The sequence below is a fragment of the Furipterus horrens genome, unplaced genomic scaffold (genome assembly GCF_987537825.1).
Source record: "Furipterus horrens unplaced genomic scaffold, mFurHor1.1.pri manual_scaffold_6, whole genome shotgun sequence".
NCBI classification, from domain to species: Eukaryota; Metazoa; Chordata; class Mammalia; order Chiroptera; family Furipteridae; genus Furipterus; species Furipterus horrens.
In genome coordinates this window covers 149,044,866-149,061,496 of record NW_028327176.1, presented here as the reverse complement: position 1 = coordinate 149,061,496, position 16,631 = coordinate 149,044,866, and the positions used below count along the sequence as shown (strand labels likewise).

General features: G+C 39.9%; 1 protein-coding gene across 1 annotated transcript in view; it reads left to right on the top strand.

Annotated features, from left to right (window-relative positions):
• The first annotated feature begins 2,247 nt into the window (after positions 1-2,247).
• SNX3 (sorting nexin 3) overlaps positions 2,248-16,631 on the top strand; it is a 53,345-nt gene continuing 38,961 nt past the window's right edge. Inside the window, exon 1 of the mRNA XM_090279729.1 lies at positions 2,248-2,572. Within this exon, the coding sequence (XP_090135855.1) occupies positions 2,411-2,572 (162 nt within the window). The 5' untranslated portion in view covers positions 2,248-2,410. The remainder of the gene's footprint in view (positions 2,573-16,631) is intronic.

The following is a 16,631-nucleotide window of genomic DNA, read 5'->3' as shown; positions in this document are numbered from 1 at the left end:
AGTGAATTTTAACACTTGGTAAAGCAAATCTCACTTCAATATTTTTCACTTTCATAATCTTCTTGGTTATTCTCCAACATATGAACTTAAAAGAAAATAATCTTGTCCAGTACTACTCACCCACCCAAGGCAGGGGGGAGGGTAAAACCAACTACACTGGGATTCTAATTATAATTGCCATATTCATTTTGGATGAAGTGATATTTTTCTGATATTCTTTCTATCCACAAACATGGACTCTTTTTTATATAGGTTTTGATTTATGTCCTTTAATAAAAATTTATAATTTTGTTCTCTAGATCCTGTGTCTTTCTCCCTAGGATTTAAAAAATACTTTTGTTTATTGCTGTGAAGAGAATATTTTTTTCCATCTCCATTCTAACTAGACATTTCCTAGACAGAGAAAAGTTATAGATTAAGTTCTGTACTGTTATTCAGCCACTAAATTCTCTAGTTAATTTTAGTAGCTGCTCCTTTCTGTATTTTTCTAGAAATACCACCTATCTCCAAAAAAAATGAAGGTAAGTTTTTCCTGTTTATACTGGGAAGCTCTTTTTAGCTATTTGACTGTGTTACGCTGCTATCCTCTGTAGCTATTCTCCCGCAGCACTCAACTGTTGCTACTGCTTGCTACCCATGGCTGCTCTAATGTGGCCTACATTGAATGAGACAGAAGCTTTTTATGAAAATATGCTGATTGCTTTGTTCAGGTATGGAGGGTAACAACACAATACAGTGTGGTTCTTGGTTTCTTCAATTCAAAGTCATCTATACTCATTTCTTGAGCTCACTGCTTTAATCATACCAGTCAAGTTCCCATTTGGTCTCTTGCAACAGGAGACAGGCCCAGCAGGGAATCCTGTCTGGGCATACTTATTCTGATATTACCCTTGTACTTTGAAAGATATACTCAGAGAGGACTTCCCTGACCACCCTAATGGGTTTGTCTCAGATGTTATCACACTATCAGTTTTATTTTCTTTGTAACACCAACCATATTGGCAGGTGAATTATTAATTTATTTGTCTGCCCCAACATAAACTAGACTATAAGCCCAAAAAGATCAGAGAATTTCCATGTCTTATTCTTATCTCTTTAGTATCTAGAATTGAAAACACCTAGTAGGCCTTCAGTGTTTGTTGAATAAATGAATGTTGAGTTTTGGGGAGAAATATACCATATTTAAGTAATCCCTCCATTTCCATTGTTCTTAATGTTATTAGGAATGTTTGAGAGTGATCTGGACTTTTCATTTTAAGGGACATATCATTTAAAGTAAATCCGTTTCTGAAACAACATAAAAAATCAGAAAGAGTTGAGGGACTATAACATTAAGGGAAAAACTCTCCAGGTAGGAAAAGAAATCGATCCATCTACCTCAATGCTCAAAACCTACATTTGCTACAGATGAACTACGGCATATTTTTGTCTATTTTTCATTTCTTATAAAGTTTTATCTGAGTTTCATTTCAAATGCTGTAGAGATACGTTTGCCACTTTTTATCTTACCGGGACTATGTGGGAAATGAAGAAAAAAAGTTGCAGATCACCCAAAAATAGGGCATTCAAGGCAGGTTTCACCTTACCTACTATCTGTTATTTTGTTTTGGAGGGCCCACCAGTCAAAAACGGTTTGATCTTAGTGCTGTGATTTCGCCATGTGGTTCTTTTTTTTTTTTTTTTTTTAATTCCACTGTCCTATTTTACAGCCTTCAATTTATTAAATCAGACACGTGTCTGGTGCAACTCTCAAAGTTGGCGTCAAAATCTCTGAGGCATTTGTTAATGGTTACCTTGAAAGGCACATTCAGTGGTTCAAGGTAAGATGGTAGATAGGTTCACATAGAGTCAGCGGAGGCAGTTTGTTTCGATAGCTGTCAAACCTCTCATACCTCGCCGTTTAACTTCTATCCCCATAGTTTCAAAGAGCGCTAAGCCAATTCTGTCGTTCCTCCCACCGCTCCAGGACCAAGAGGGCACAGAAAGACAAGAAGAAACTGCCCCCGCATCCTTGCTTCCTGCTGCACTTCATCGCATTCCCACAGTAACGCGCTTGTCCGGTGCATTGTGGGAACTGTAGTCTGGCCGGAATCTGTCCGTGACTACAAGTCCCATGACGGGGTACTCCTCCGCCATGTAGGCCCTCCTCCTCTGCGGACTCAGCTGGCCCTCCCAGACTCTGAGCACAGCGTTCTGGCGAGTCAGCTGTCTCTTCCCTGGGCACGCAAGACGGAAGCCGGAGGGGTAGAGGGCGGAGTCGCGTACTGGGTGAACGCCCTCCCTACGTGCTCGCTCGCTCAGCGACCGCTGCGCGCGAGCCTGGTGTCCCCAGGGCGGCCAGCAGCAGCGGCGGGGTTGGTGGAACGCGGCGGGGGCCGAGGTAGCCCACGGCGGCGGCTGCAACTGAGAAATGGCGGAGACAGTGGCGGACACCCGGCGGCTGATCACCAAACCGCAGAACCTGAACGACGCCTACGGGCCGCCCAGCAACTTCCTTGAGATTGATGTGAGCAACCCTCAGACGGTGGGAGTCGGCCGGGGCCGCTTCACCACCTATGAAATCAGAGTCAAGGTGAGGCTCTCTTCCCCCCATAGCAGTGAGACCCCGTCCTGCTGTCCTAGGTCGCCCCTAGCTGACCCAGAAGCGGACTCAGGTAGCGAAAGCAGCCCAGGCCAGGATCCCCCGGTTGACTCGGTCGGGCAGCGGCATGGGCCAGGGTCCCCTTTTGGGTAGGACTTGGATGGGGGCTGCAGAGTGAGCTGAGCGCAGCGCTGGCGCGGGGAGAAGGTGCTCGAAGACCAGGGCGTGGGTTGGGCACCACTTGTCCCTCCAGCAGCGGATCTGAGAATGACATTTGAGTTGGAAAGGGGTAGATCCTTCGAGAACACAGAACACAGCCCTTCAGGAAGGGAGGTAAATGTGACTGAGATGGGAAGTTTGCGCAGAGTTGGAGCCTTCCCAGTTTTCTTTTCCTGGACACTTATCCAGAGGTGGCCGAGCCAAGCTGGTGGCTTCTGGCTCTTCTCAAGCCACCAGACTAACCTCAGTTGTACACTTACTTTTCTGAGCAGGACCTAATGGAAGTTCACAGAAGTCTGACACCTTTGGTAGGGCTGAGCCAGCCGAAACGGGGGTTGGAAGTGATGGACCTCAGCGTTCTGGGCCACCATCTGAGGTGTGGGGAGTGTCGCCTACCTCACAATCCGAACCTACAGCGCTTTCACAAAAGCCTATTCAGCTAGGGATCCTGGTCGATTAATTTCGAGATTTGCACTTCACTGAATGAATGAATCAACTGAAGTAGAAACACACTTATAATTTTATAACCAGTGTTTGTTGGCAATAAGTAATTGAGATGATTTGAAAGATGCTAATTGAAAATAGTGCTTCACTTTCAGTCTGTAGTTCATGCTCATGTGTGGAAGTATCTTTAAAAATTGATTACATAAAATGAATCCAGCTGTTAAAGATGACAACAATAAATTATTTTATTAAAAATTAAGCATAATAAGAATTTAGCTTTAGGGTAATCAAAATTTACATAACAAGTTACTATTAACATTTCAGTGGAGTAATTTCTCATTAACTTATGTACTTTGTGTGTTAAAAATCCATGAAATTTACCATCTTAACCATTTTTAAGTACAGTTCAGTAGTGTTAAGTATATTCATATTGTTTTGAAACTTATGTACTTTTTAAAAATGATTTACTTGTGTAGTGTTGCTAAAAAATTAACTGGCAAACTTTAGTTTAAGGTATGAAACTTAACAGTTGAATGATACAGTTGTCTAAAATGTGACCCATAAGCAGTCTAGTTAAAGCAGGACTGCAAGTCCACACTCCAGTGTATCTAGGGAAGTACATTACCACCTAAGCCTAGTGAAAAACTGAGCCTTTTTAAAAACTTTTGCAATGACTTTGGATTGTCTTAATTATATGGCATATTGTTCACTAAAAAGAACTTCCTCTTTTACCCTTATTCACCTTCCTGTCTTTCTTTTGCTGAAGCAGTACTTGGTATTCCTGTTTCTAAACTTCCATAGCTAGTACTTCCTGTCACACAACTGAAGTGGAATCTCCTGCCTACACTTCCTCCATTTAATAATTTTGTGTTTATCTTGCTGAGTGCATTATATTAAAAAGACTCTAATCTGATAATTATTTAAAAATATATCTGACACTCAATTACCAAAGAGCTGACACTTAAAAATAAGTTGGGTTTATGGTGTGATTATTTGCATTTTAAAAGAAATAATCCCATTTAAGTTACAGAAATAACGAAGTGTACACATACACTGGTTTGTATTATAGAAAAGTTTGTTGTGTTAATGACTGTTACAGTCATAAATGCAGGTGCCCTGTAAGAAAATGTAATTGCATTTCTAATGCTTATAAAATGCCATTGTGGTTTCTCTTAATATGTAATGTGTTAACTTAAAACCCAGGACACTATTTAGTAAGATATTAGGTCTTTCTTAAAGCAGCATATGATTTTTGAGAATAATTAGTCTCGTATTAAGGCAAAATGACCAGTGAAATGAATAGATAAATCATTTTGTAATGGTTTTTATTATTATTCATATAAACTGTTGCTGCTCTGCCTAGCCCCTACTGCCTGCCTTCTGCTATTGAATTTGCCATGTGGCAGACCATTTTACTTTCCGGAGTTTGGACCCTTAAACTGTCTTACAGTTACTCTTTAATTCTGGTCTTGAGAAGAATGTTCAATTTTATAGGATCTGATTGAAATTACTCTAATTCACAGAGTAATTTTATCTGGATGGTAGCACTTTAGAATGCAAGTTTCCCAATCTCCATTTATCTTTCAGTGTGAGGATAGTGTTTAAGACTATTAGGATCGCTTGATTAGTATCTTTGGGCTTTTGAAAATAATTGGTAGTGCTAATGTTTTTAAAAATTGTTCTAATAGGTAGGTACAGCAGAGAGCACCATAAATGATCAAAGCTTTAGGAAAATTCAGGGTCTAGAATTATTTTGGCATATAAAAGAGAAGTCTAAAGGGGAAATTCAGTTACCATTTATGAAGTTTGTGCTATAACATAACTTTAATTTTTTGGATATTTTAATTAAGATCTATTGTACCTAGAGGCAACTGTTTCAAACAGGAGTGACGTTAAGGATCTTTATTGAGCTCTGACTTGAAAGACTAGGTTTATTATTTATTAGCAGAGTTAAGTACAATATCTAAACCCTACTTTCCCTTGGTAGAATACGTATGCTAATAATAGTGCCTACCTCATAGGACTAGGTGAGATAATGCACATAAATCTCTTTAGTACAGTGACTGGTAAATAATAAGCAGTCAGAAATCACCTTTCTCTTTTTTTCTTTAAAATTTCATTGAATTTATTGGGGTAACATTGGTTAATAAAATTATACAGGTTTCAAGTGTGCAATTTTATAATACATCATCTGTATATTGCATTGTGTGTTCACCTTCCTAAAGTCAAGTCTCCTAAAGGTTACTTCTCTAAATACTTTTACTTCTCTAAATTAAAAGTCAGTGATCAGCTACATTTGCTGTGTTAATATGCAGGTGAGTTACTAAAATTGTTAGATTATCCTATCAAGAAACCTACTTGGCGTGAAAGTATACTTTCATTAAGGCATATGAGGAGGACTAAAAAAAACCTGGAATTACCTTCTTGGACAGCAAGCAGGACCCTTATAGTAGACGCTTCCCCCACTAGGTGAGTGCTCTGGGAACCCATCTGTATCAGTGTACCAGCTGGCATTGTGAGAGGCTGCATTTGGTGTTAGTGAATTTTTTTTTGACGACTCTTGTCTGTGCGGTTTCCCTGTTTCATGATGGGTGATTTATGAGTGTACCTGCCCACACCACACTGAGTGTTGAGCAGTGTTCGACCAAAATTGACATGACTCCAGTGACCCACCCTCCCTATTCACCGTCTCACCCCAAGCAACTTTTTGTTTGTTTGTTTCCCCGATGAAAAAAATCCTCCAACGGAAACGTTTTGCCAATGTGGAAGAGGTGAAACAAAAAACAGCAGAGGCACTCAAAAGTCATCAGAATCAATGACTTCAAAAACTGTTTTGAGCCCTGGCTGGTGGGGCTCATTGGATTGAGTTCCATCCTATGAACCAAAGGGTCGCTGGTTCAATTCCTGGTCAGGGCACATGCCTGGGTTGCAGGGCAGGTCCCCAGTTGTGGGTGCGCGAGAGGCAACCACACATTGATGTGTCTTTCCCGCTCTTTCTCCCTTCCCCTCTCTCCAAAAATAAATTTTAAAAGAACTTTTGAGAAGCGGAAAAAATATGTCAGTAGTTGTATTGCATCAAATGGAGAATACTTTGCAGGTGACTGAAGTTTAAACATGTAAGAATAAATACACAACTTTTTATAAAGAAATTCTGGGGTTTTTTAGGTGCCCCCTCACTTGTGGTATTTTTTAAAAAGCCATCTTAGTACTTAATCAAGTAGGCTTTTTTCTTTAATGTTTTACATTTTTATTATATTTTGCGTCATTCCATGTGGAAAGTTGTAATGCCATTCAGAATGTGGTATATTTCACATTTAAGATAGAAAATATTGAATAGAATGTCCATATTTTAAGGTAGTATGGTTCCTATGATTGTACTCTACTGGTATTTTTTCTAGTTTTACTAGGGTATAATTGACATATAACATTGTATTTGTTCAGGGTATACAATATAATGATTTGCTATATGATACATTGTGAAATGATCATCACAATAAGTTAATATTTATCACCTCACATAGTTACACAAGTAGCCTTTTGAAGTTAAGGCATATTTACAAATAAAGCTGAGTAAAGTTTGCTAATAAAATTATGACAGGAAAGATGGTTAGTAAAAGTAACATCTTGACAGTGTTTGCCTTTCTAAACCTGTGTTGGTAATTTTTCTCTGAGTGAATCCTCTAATTTTTTATTGGAAGCCATTAATATCCAGATTGCGAGCTGAAGAATAAATTAATTTTTATACTTGTTTTTAGGATTTATAAGCATGTATTTATTAGAGAGCCAAAATAATATTTTGAAGAATTGGGGTATTTGATGCCGAAGAATGTGTGCACAGTAAATGCGGCTTTATCAATTGACCATGAGATATCTGATATACATCTTTGCTGCCAGCTCTGGCTGACTTACTGGATCTCTGTCAAGGAGAGGCATGTTGCTAACTTTGAAGATTCTTGCCTAACCCATCCCTTAAGATGAGGGAGGGGGAGGCAGTGGCAGTTAAAAGGTGGCCCTATTATATTTGAGTTATTAGCGACTCTGTTCTGTATTGTTCATTTTAACAGATTAGGGAACGAAGGCACAGAGGTTGTCTCTCACCTAACGTGAGTTTGTTTAATTGTCTACAGCTTCCTTTGGTTCCTCTATCTTCCACTATAAGCTCCTAGAGGATAGGGACTGTCATAACTACCCTTACTTAACACCTGGCACTGTGTTTGGCACATAGTGATACTTACGGGTACTTGAAGTTTAGGAAGGTTAAGTAACTTGCCCAAAGTCTCATCTATTAAATGGGCAAAACTGGGTTTTGAATCTAGGTTTCCTGACCTTCAGAGCCCACACTTTTATTTTCATTCTCACTGAACACTCAGAACACCTGGGGAGCTTTAGAAGTCATGGAGATTCTCTCTCTCTCTCTCTCTCTCTCTCTCTTTATTTTTTCTTGAAGATTTCTCTTTTAATTGGGATGGGGTGAGATTTGGGAAATGGTAGTTTACAAACAACCAGCAAGGGCCCTTTACTGATACATGCAGCAAGTATTCCTGGTTGCACCATTCTCTCTGTCCTTGAGAAATGATAGGCAACAGAGAAGTGTGAGGAAAATACTATGGAGTCACAGTAATTGGTGGCCTTAATGGGGTTGATAAAAGGCAAATTTTATAACTAAAACAACAAAAGTAACAGATTCCGACAGAAGAGAGGAAAGGTTTTCTACCAAAGGTAGAAAACTGTTGCCCTGGCCAGGGGTGGCTCAGTTGGTTGGAGCATCCTCCCTTACACCAAAATGTTGTGGGTTCAATCCTGATCCCTGGTTGAGTCGCATAGGAGAGGCAACCGATTGATGTTTCTCCCTGTCCCTCTCCTCCTCCCTCTTTCTCCCCCTCCCTGTCTGTCCCTCCTCCCTCCCTCTCCCCCTCTCTAGCTGTCCCTCCATCCCTTCCTCTCTAAAATCAGTAAAAACATATCCTTGATGAGAAATTTAAAAAGAAAAGATAGAAAACAGTTTTTTGGAGTGAAGGCAATTTAGATACTATCTGAAAGCTTGCTAACCTATACAGCTTAGTTTTGGGGCAAGAAGGGGAGGCATTGACTATAATCAGCCACACCAAATCTTTTTGCCTGTCTTGCACCATCCAAGTCCATATTCCTGTGTAATAATCATGGAAGTAAGTCAGAAGTCCAGAAAAGACAAAATATATCCATTTAAGAAAGAAATCTTTCTATTTTATTAATATCACCACTCTATAGCTTTAAAGTGGAAAGTATAAAAAGGACTTAACTTTAGCTATCACAGTGATTCCATGTAATAGAGGTTTTCCTCTCCTCATCTTCATACTACTACTTACCAAAAAAAAAAAAAAAAAAAAAAAAAAGGCAAGAAAAAGGCACTGAACTGTTATTTTTGGACACTTTGATGTTTGTACCATATTCTTCTTCCATGTAAGCAGAGCCAGCAATTTTTTGAACATCAAATAAGAAAGATGGTGTCCAAGCAAAAGCAATACTGTAATCTTGAAACTGCTATAGTTCTGCTTCTTTAAAGAAATATTTAACTTAGGAATTTGGACATGATAGTAAAGTGTGACATTGGCTGTAGCTTGCCAGAAAAGTTGTATCAATTAGAATGTAGTTTAGTCTTTTCTCCCAGAGACTTCGAATATACAAGTAGAATTCATTTTGTTCACATGAAGAGGTCTTGGACAATGCTTGGCTGGTATTGTGGCTTGACTAAGGGCTCCCAAATTCACATCCACATTCTAGCCTAGGGAAAGGTATATTCCTGCCCATTGCCATATGTAGCCACAAAGGAAACTAGAAAATTTAGTCTAGTTGGGGAGTCATGTGAAGAAAGGAAGAACAGACACTGTTCTTTGCTTTGCCACAGTGGCAAATAAGTGATTGAGATTGGCTTTTTTAGAGTGTGGCTTTAATGACATTCTGATATCTCTCCTAATCCTTTCTCTTTTTTACTGATGTCTGAAATTTGAAAATTTTGAGGAAGTTTATTGGATTTGGAAGAGATAAAACTGAGCTCTCATTAGTTTTGTTAATCTTAAATGTCAATGAATTTTAATCTTCCTAAAAATTAATTTTGATGAGTAGAAAAAGGAGGCAAGAATGAAGACATGCTAAATCTGATGAGGATATATTATGGGATTGAGTTGGGTTAGAGGTACTGAAAGGAGATAATTAACTTTTTTTTTTTTTTGCTGCCTTCATTGCCGATTAAAACTATGTAGTCTTGTTTACTTAGGACCAGCATTTTAGTTGATGACATTAAATGAAGGGGTGTGTAATTTGAGCCACCAAAATAAGTGAGATCAGTGTCTCTTACCAGAGACTCTTAAGAACATTTCAAATAATTTTTATAAAATTTCTTTGTGTCTCACAATATTGGAAAGATCACTTTCTAATTCTTTGGCTCTAGACTTTGACTTTGTCACTGATGTCTTTATGTGCTTGACTTTTCTAGAATCTGCCCCCTTTAGCTTGTTAGCTTTCTATTTTTTCCATTACTGCCTTTGTGGGATGAGCTTCTCTGTTCTGTAGTAAGTTTGGGAATGCTAATCCATATAGAGGAACAGAAGAGTCAAATTTCCCGTCCTTGTATCTAGTTTTTAGTATCTCAGTCTTGTCTTGCTTGCCATTATTGGTCATCTCCAGGTGGAAACTGACGTACATAAAAAGCTTGTTGGCTAGGCATACATTTATGTATCACCAGGTCTTTGTTTAAATTTACACCCAAAGATTTCTCCCATACTGAATCACTGAGAATATTCTGAAGACAGAATGCACCTAGAACAGGTGTCAGCAAGGTGAGTGAGGGCTTGCTGTAAAATTTTATTGGAACACAGCACACTGGTTTGTTTCAATGTTATTCACGACCACTTTTGCACTAAAAGGGTAGACTTGAGCAGTTGTGACAGCCTAAAATATTTACTGTTGTGCCCTTGGTGAACGTTTACTAATTGCTGGTCTAAAGTTTTCTGTAGTATAATGGAAATCAGAAACACTTGAATCTTAAGTTCAAATGACTGAGGAAATGGTAGGTTAAACATAGTACTGCTAGTTAGGTTTTTTCCCTACACATTCATCAAATACCAATAGAATTTTAAAGCATAGCCGTATTGCTGGGTGCTGAATGAAATAATTAGACACCATTCTTTTCTTCTATGGAGACAATATCTACCTTTGTGAGTTATTAGATTACATCTACTATTCATATTAAGGCCAATCACAAGGATTTTCAGTTTATAAAGCTTATGTTCTCACCTGAAGTCTTATGTAAACTTCTTTGAATAACTATTTAAAGAGAGAAAATTCCTGCTGATAAAACTAACAGGCAACTGGATTATGGTGCTTTTAGGGTCGTTATAAATCTGGCAAAATGAAGATAATGCCTGACAGAACTGACTGTAGTTAGTTCTAGCCAGCATCATGGTTTACATATTTTCTAGCCCAGAAATAATTTCTTATACTGTATCACCAACTTAACATTTTGTGTTCTTCAGTGTTAACCTTCTACATAATATGGCAGTATGCCATTATTAAATGATCTTTAAATTGGTTGAACTACTGACAAGAGTAAGTTTAATGTCTGGGTTATAGAAAGGGGTTAAGTTGAAAATTGAGAAACTGTGATATTAACTCTTCATTATCTTCTTTAAAAAAAAATCTCACCTCAGGATATGTTTATTGATTTTAGAGAGAGGAAGGGGGAGAAAGAGAGAAACATCTATCGATACGAACCTGACCAGGGATTGAACCTGCAACCTAGGTATGCTCCCTGACCGGGGATCAATCCCGCAACCTAGGTATGTGCCCTGATCAGGAATTGAACCCACAAACTTTTTGGTGTACGGGATGACGCTTCAACCAACAGAGCCACCCGGCCAGGGCTGTGATACTACCCCTGAAAAAAGGACAATATAGTAAATCGATAGAATTTTTATCTTAGTTTAAAGGACAGATGATGTTGATAGGAAGGGGGACTCAAAAAAACGGAATTTATTTATTAAAAATTGTGCATTTATTCTTACATGTTTAAACTTCAGTAACCTTCAGATTACTCAATTTGCTGCAGTACAACTATCGAGATGTTTTTCCCACTGCTCAAACAGTTTTTGAACTCGTCGATTTTGATGCCTGTTAGTGCTTCACCTCTTCCATATCAACAAACTGTTTCCCTTTGAGGACTTTTTTCATCAGAGAAACAAAAAAAAAAGTTGCTGGGAGTGAGATAGGGTAAATAGGGAGGGTGGTCACTGGGGTCATGCCAATTTTGGTCAAACTGCTCAACATTCAGCATGGTGTGGGCAGGTGTGCTTATTTGTAAATCACTCATCATTAAATGGGCAAACTCATTTAAAGAGTGAAAAAAAAAATTCACTGAAATCGAATACAGCCTCTCACAACAATGCCAGCTGGCACACTGATACAGATGGGTCTCTAGAACACTCACCTAGTAGGGAAGTCTGTACTACAAGGGACCTGCCTTCCAGAAGATAATTCCTTTTTTGTGTGGGGGGGGGTCCCTCCACTGTATACTTAAGTTGAAATAAATTGTAATTATAGAGCTTTTCACTTAGACATTAGGATATGATTCTTATCTGTAATCTATATATTTGCCCAGTTGTATACTCTCAAGACTTCTAATCAGTATTTTTCCTAACTAAATTTCTTCTTAGTTTGTTAACATTTGAGCAGCTCCTGTGGTCCAGTTGCTTCATTAAACACTTGGTATGCTAAGTTTAATAAGACATAGTTGCTGCATTTAGCAAGTTCACACCAGCCTGAAACAGGACTAAACATTTCCCTGGATTAGTTTTCTCTAATAAAACTGTCCAAAAAGTGAACATTTATGCACTGCCTACCATATGCCAAACACTGTGCTAGACGCTTAGCTAAGAGATGAGTAACATATTTCTTGACCTTAGAAACTTAGAGACTTAGAGGTAAGGGAGAGGTAAATTCAATTTAACATATTGATTGCCACACTAGGAAAAAAGTTTTCCCTGGAGCCACGATGTTTTATTATAGAAATAGAATAAAAACACTGAAAGCAAAATATTTCTTTGTGATTTGATGAAAAAGCAATGGGAAAACTTGGAAACAGATCATAAAGGAAGTGTCTTTGTTTACATGTCAGATATAGTGAAATTCAAAGGTTAAAATAAATAGAAAATAAATTAACTTCTATTCATTTGATCCACATTTTTAAATTGCCAGTATTAATTTAACAATAACACCATCAGTAAGTAAGATTTTCACAAACCGTCTGCAGGGTTTTATCCATGAGACTCGTCGTCGGCAGCCGTCCGTCTCGAGAGACGATGGTGTAGCTTCTTAAGAGTCTATCTGCACCGCCGAGAATGGCTGTGCAGTCCGACTCGGGAGTGACACGGTATCTGTCTCCTCCCGTGTTGAATCAACATCTTGCGATGACGCTGGAGTGTCCTCTCCAGTGAAGCTGAAGCTACAGAGCCTGGGCAGGGTGATATGGAGGGTCTGCTGTTGCCCATGCAGCAGACCCCCCCCTCTCTTCGCAGCTGAAGGGTCCAAGGGAAAGACGGAGTCAATACAGCTTGGCTTCAGGTGCGCCGCAGGAGTTGCCGGTGTTGACTACAACGTCGAACCGCCTTAGGGACTCCGGCTCCGGATTTTCTGTCGGGGTTTACTCCCTTAGCCTTTCCCCTGAAGAGGTATGCCGCAAGGCAGCGGAGGTTTTTTGGAGTCAGAGTTTTCCTTCTCTGATGTGCCCTGACTGGAAGATCGAACCAGCGACACTTAGCTCGCAGGCCGACGCTCAATCCACTGAGCCAAACCAGCCAGGGTATCCATGAGACTACTCTTCACATAATATATATGTTATAGCATGGTAGCGTGAGTTGCCTGTGCACCATGAGGCATCCAAGGTAAAGTGACATGTGAGTTGTGTACACTTCCCAAGTCTCTGGGCTTAAAACTAGAGTGAGTTAAATGTAACTCACATGGCAGTTAATGTGTTAACTTGGCAGTACTGGGTAAAAGTATTTATAATGTGCAGTGGGAATCCATGCCTGCCATGAGTGACCAAGAGTGTAAGGGCAGAGTGAGATAATGTTCTAGCAGAGAGAGCAATTGTCTTTTCTGTCCTTCACTGCCAACATGTAATGTTGTCAGTGACCTGCTACTAAGTATGCCCTTGGACCCCTTATTACTGTCTGGCTCAAACATCTTCCTCTACCTCTTTATTTATAGTTTGTTTTTGTTTATTTTATTTATTATGCTATTGTCCAATTTTTGCCCTTTTGACCCCCCTCCACCCAGCAACCCCTTCACTCCCTCAGGGAATCCTCACACCATTGTTCATGTCCATGGATCTCATATATAGATTCTTTGGCCACTCTATTCCCTGTCCTCTACTTTACATCCCCATGGCTATTCTGTAACTACTTATTTGTACTTCTTAATACCTTCACCTCTTCACCCATTCCCCTACACCCCAACTCCTACCTGGCAAGCATCAAAACGCTCTCTGTATCCATAATTCTGTCTCTGTTCTTCTTGTTTGCTTAATTTGGTTTTTAGACTCAGTTGTTGAAAAATGTATTTATTGTTCATAGTTTTGACCCTTACATAGTTTAATCATTTTTTTCTTAAATAAGTCCCTTTAACATTTCATATAATAATGGTTTGGTGATGATGAACTCTAGTTTTTTCTTGTCTGGGAAGCTCTTTATCTGCCCTTCGATTCTAAATGATAGCTTTGCTGGGTAGAGCAATCTTGGCTGTAGGTCCTTGCTTTTCATGACTTTGAATATTTCTTACCATTCCCTTTTGGCCTGCAAAGTTTCTTTTGAGAAACCAGCTGAGAGTCTTATGGTAATTCCCCTGAGGGTAATTTTTAAAATTCTCTCTTTATTTCTAACTTTGGCATTTTAATTATGATATGTCTTGGAATGGACCTCTTAGCATCCCTCTTGTGTGAGACTCTCTGTGCTTCCTGGACTTGCATGTCTATTTCCCTTACCAAATTAGAGAAGTTTTCTTTCAATATTTTTATCAAATAGTTTTCCCATTTCTTGTTCTTTCTCTTCTGGCACCTGTATGATGCAGATGTTGAAACATTTGAAGTAGTCCCAGAGGCTGCTTACACCATCCTCTTTTTTTGTTTTTTTAATTCTTTTTTCTTGTTCTGATTGGTTGTTTTTTTGCTTCCTTATGTTCCAAATCATTGATTCGATTCTTGGCTTCATCTGCTCTACTGTTGTTTCCTTGTAAAGTATCTTTATTTCGATTAGTGTATCCTTTGTTTCGATTAGTGTATCCTTTGTTTCTGACTGGATCTTTTTATTTTGTTGAGATTCTCACTAAGCTCCTTATAACCAGTGTTTTGGACTGTGCATCTGATAGATTGCTTATCTCCTTTTTGTTTAGTTCTTTTTCTGGAGTTTTGATCTGTCTTTCATTTGGCCCATGTTTCTTTGTCTCCTCATTTTGGCAGCCTCCCTTTGTTTCTATGAGATAGAGCTGCTATGACTCCATGTCTTGGTAGTGTGGCCCAATGTAGTAGGTGTCCTGTAGGGTCCAGTGGCACAGCCTCCCTGATCACCCCCTAGCTGGGTACTCCAGGTGTGCCCTTCATGTGGGCTGACTACACCCTCCTCTTGTAATTGAGCCTGGATTGCTGTTGGCAGGTCAGTGGGAGGATTTACCCCGACCAGTCATCTGCAAGGACTGGCTGTGATCACTGACCACCAACCTCTGTCCTCTGTGGAGGATCAGCTGTGTAGGGGCAAGGTGGTGGTGCTTCCATGTGGTCTGTGGTGCTTCCATGTGGTCTGTAGCTGTCCACTGGGTGCACTTTCCCTGGGGTCCCCTGCGTGGTGCTGGCTAAAATTAGCACCAACCTGTGTTTTGCCTGGGGCCTCCCTGGCTGAGCTATAAAGCAATCTGAGGTGGCTGCTTCCTTTGCTGGGCTTGGAGATTCCCAGGTGAAGCCAAGCTGTCAATCTAGACTGGCTGCTGCTAGTGCTGTGCCTGAGGGCATTTAGCAAGAGGTGCTGGGGCCTCACTGATGCCAATCCAAGCTGGTTTGAGAGGACTTAGGAAATTGTGAAGCATTAGCTATGGCCAGCCATTCATATGGAAAAGTCACAGTTAACAGCTTGGGTGGGCCTATAAATTGAATGGGATGGAATTTCAGGGCCAGGCAAGCAGTGTTAGGTAGGTTGATGGAGCCTAAGATATGGTACCTACCTGCCAGCTCTGTGGCTCTAAGTGGGGAGGACTCAGAAAAGGGACAATGCCTCTGCCTGCCTTTCTGTCTGGGAAAAAGCTGTCCCCCAGCTCCCGCCTTGATGCCAGGCGCTTAGTTCCTCCCCATATGCCACTGGTGTCTTTCAAGCTGCTTCCCCAGTGCTGGAGCTCTTTGGGAGTTCATCTGAGTAAAGTCTGTGTGGGAGGCTTTTAAGGGGAACTGCTTGGGACTCAAGAAGTTTCTTCCACTGACTCAGTCCCCACCGGTGTTTGCAGCCAGAAGTTATGGGGACTCATCTCCTGGTACTGGAACCCTGGGCTGGGGATCCTGGTGTGGGGCTGGGACTCCTTGCTCCCGAGATATCCCTCCCGAATTTTTATGCACCGCACATGGATGCGAGACCAGCCTGTTCCACATCTCCGCCCCTCCTACCTGTCTGGATGGATGTGGTTTCTTTAATTCTGTAGTTGTCAGACTTCTGTTCAACTAGATTTCTGACAGTTCTGAGTGATGGTTGTTCTATAGTTTAGTTTTAATCTTGATGTGGTTATGCAAGGATGCGAGCCGTGTCTGCTTATGCCGCCATCTTGACCAGATATCTGTTCGTTTTGTTTTAAGTATCTCTTGGGCAGTTGCTGTCTCTCAGGCAGTATGGTGTGCACTTTCTCTTGTGTTTTCTTGTATAGTTTTACTTAATCATACTGCCTCTTCTTAGAAATTATAATGGTTCTTATTTCCCATTAGAACAGTTCATAGATATAGACCAGTTGATCATTCTTGTTTAACAATAGTCACTTCCTGTTTCAACATTATCATGCTTTGTGATGTACCCAAGAAAGTCTACCTGCTGTTCTCCCAAACTTAAGCCAAATGACCTTACTTTATTCTAGTTCCTAAAAGGTCATCCAAGTATATGTACTTAATACAGGCTAGACTTGACACTAACTGATATTGTATCAATTAGCTGTAACAAACCACCCCAAAACTTAATGACTTAAACAGTGATTTATTTTGCACTATTTTGTGGGTTGGCTGGGCATCTTCTCTGCTTGTTCTTGCCTCTGCTATGTAGCTGTTTTTATTTTACTTTTCATGTTTTAATCATTTTTAATTTTTCAATTACAGTTGACATATACAGGTGTACAT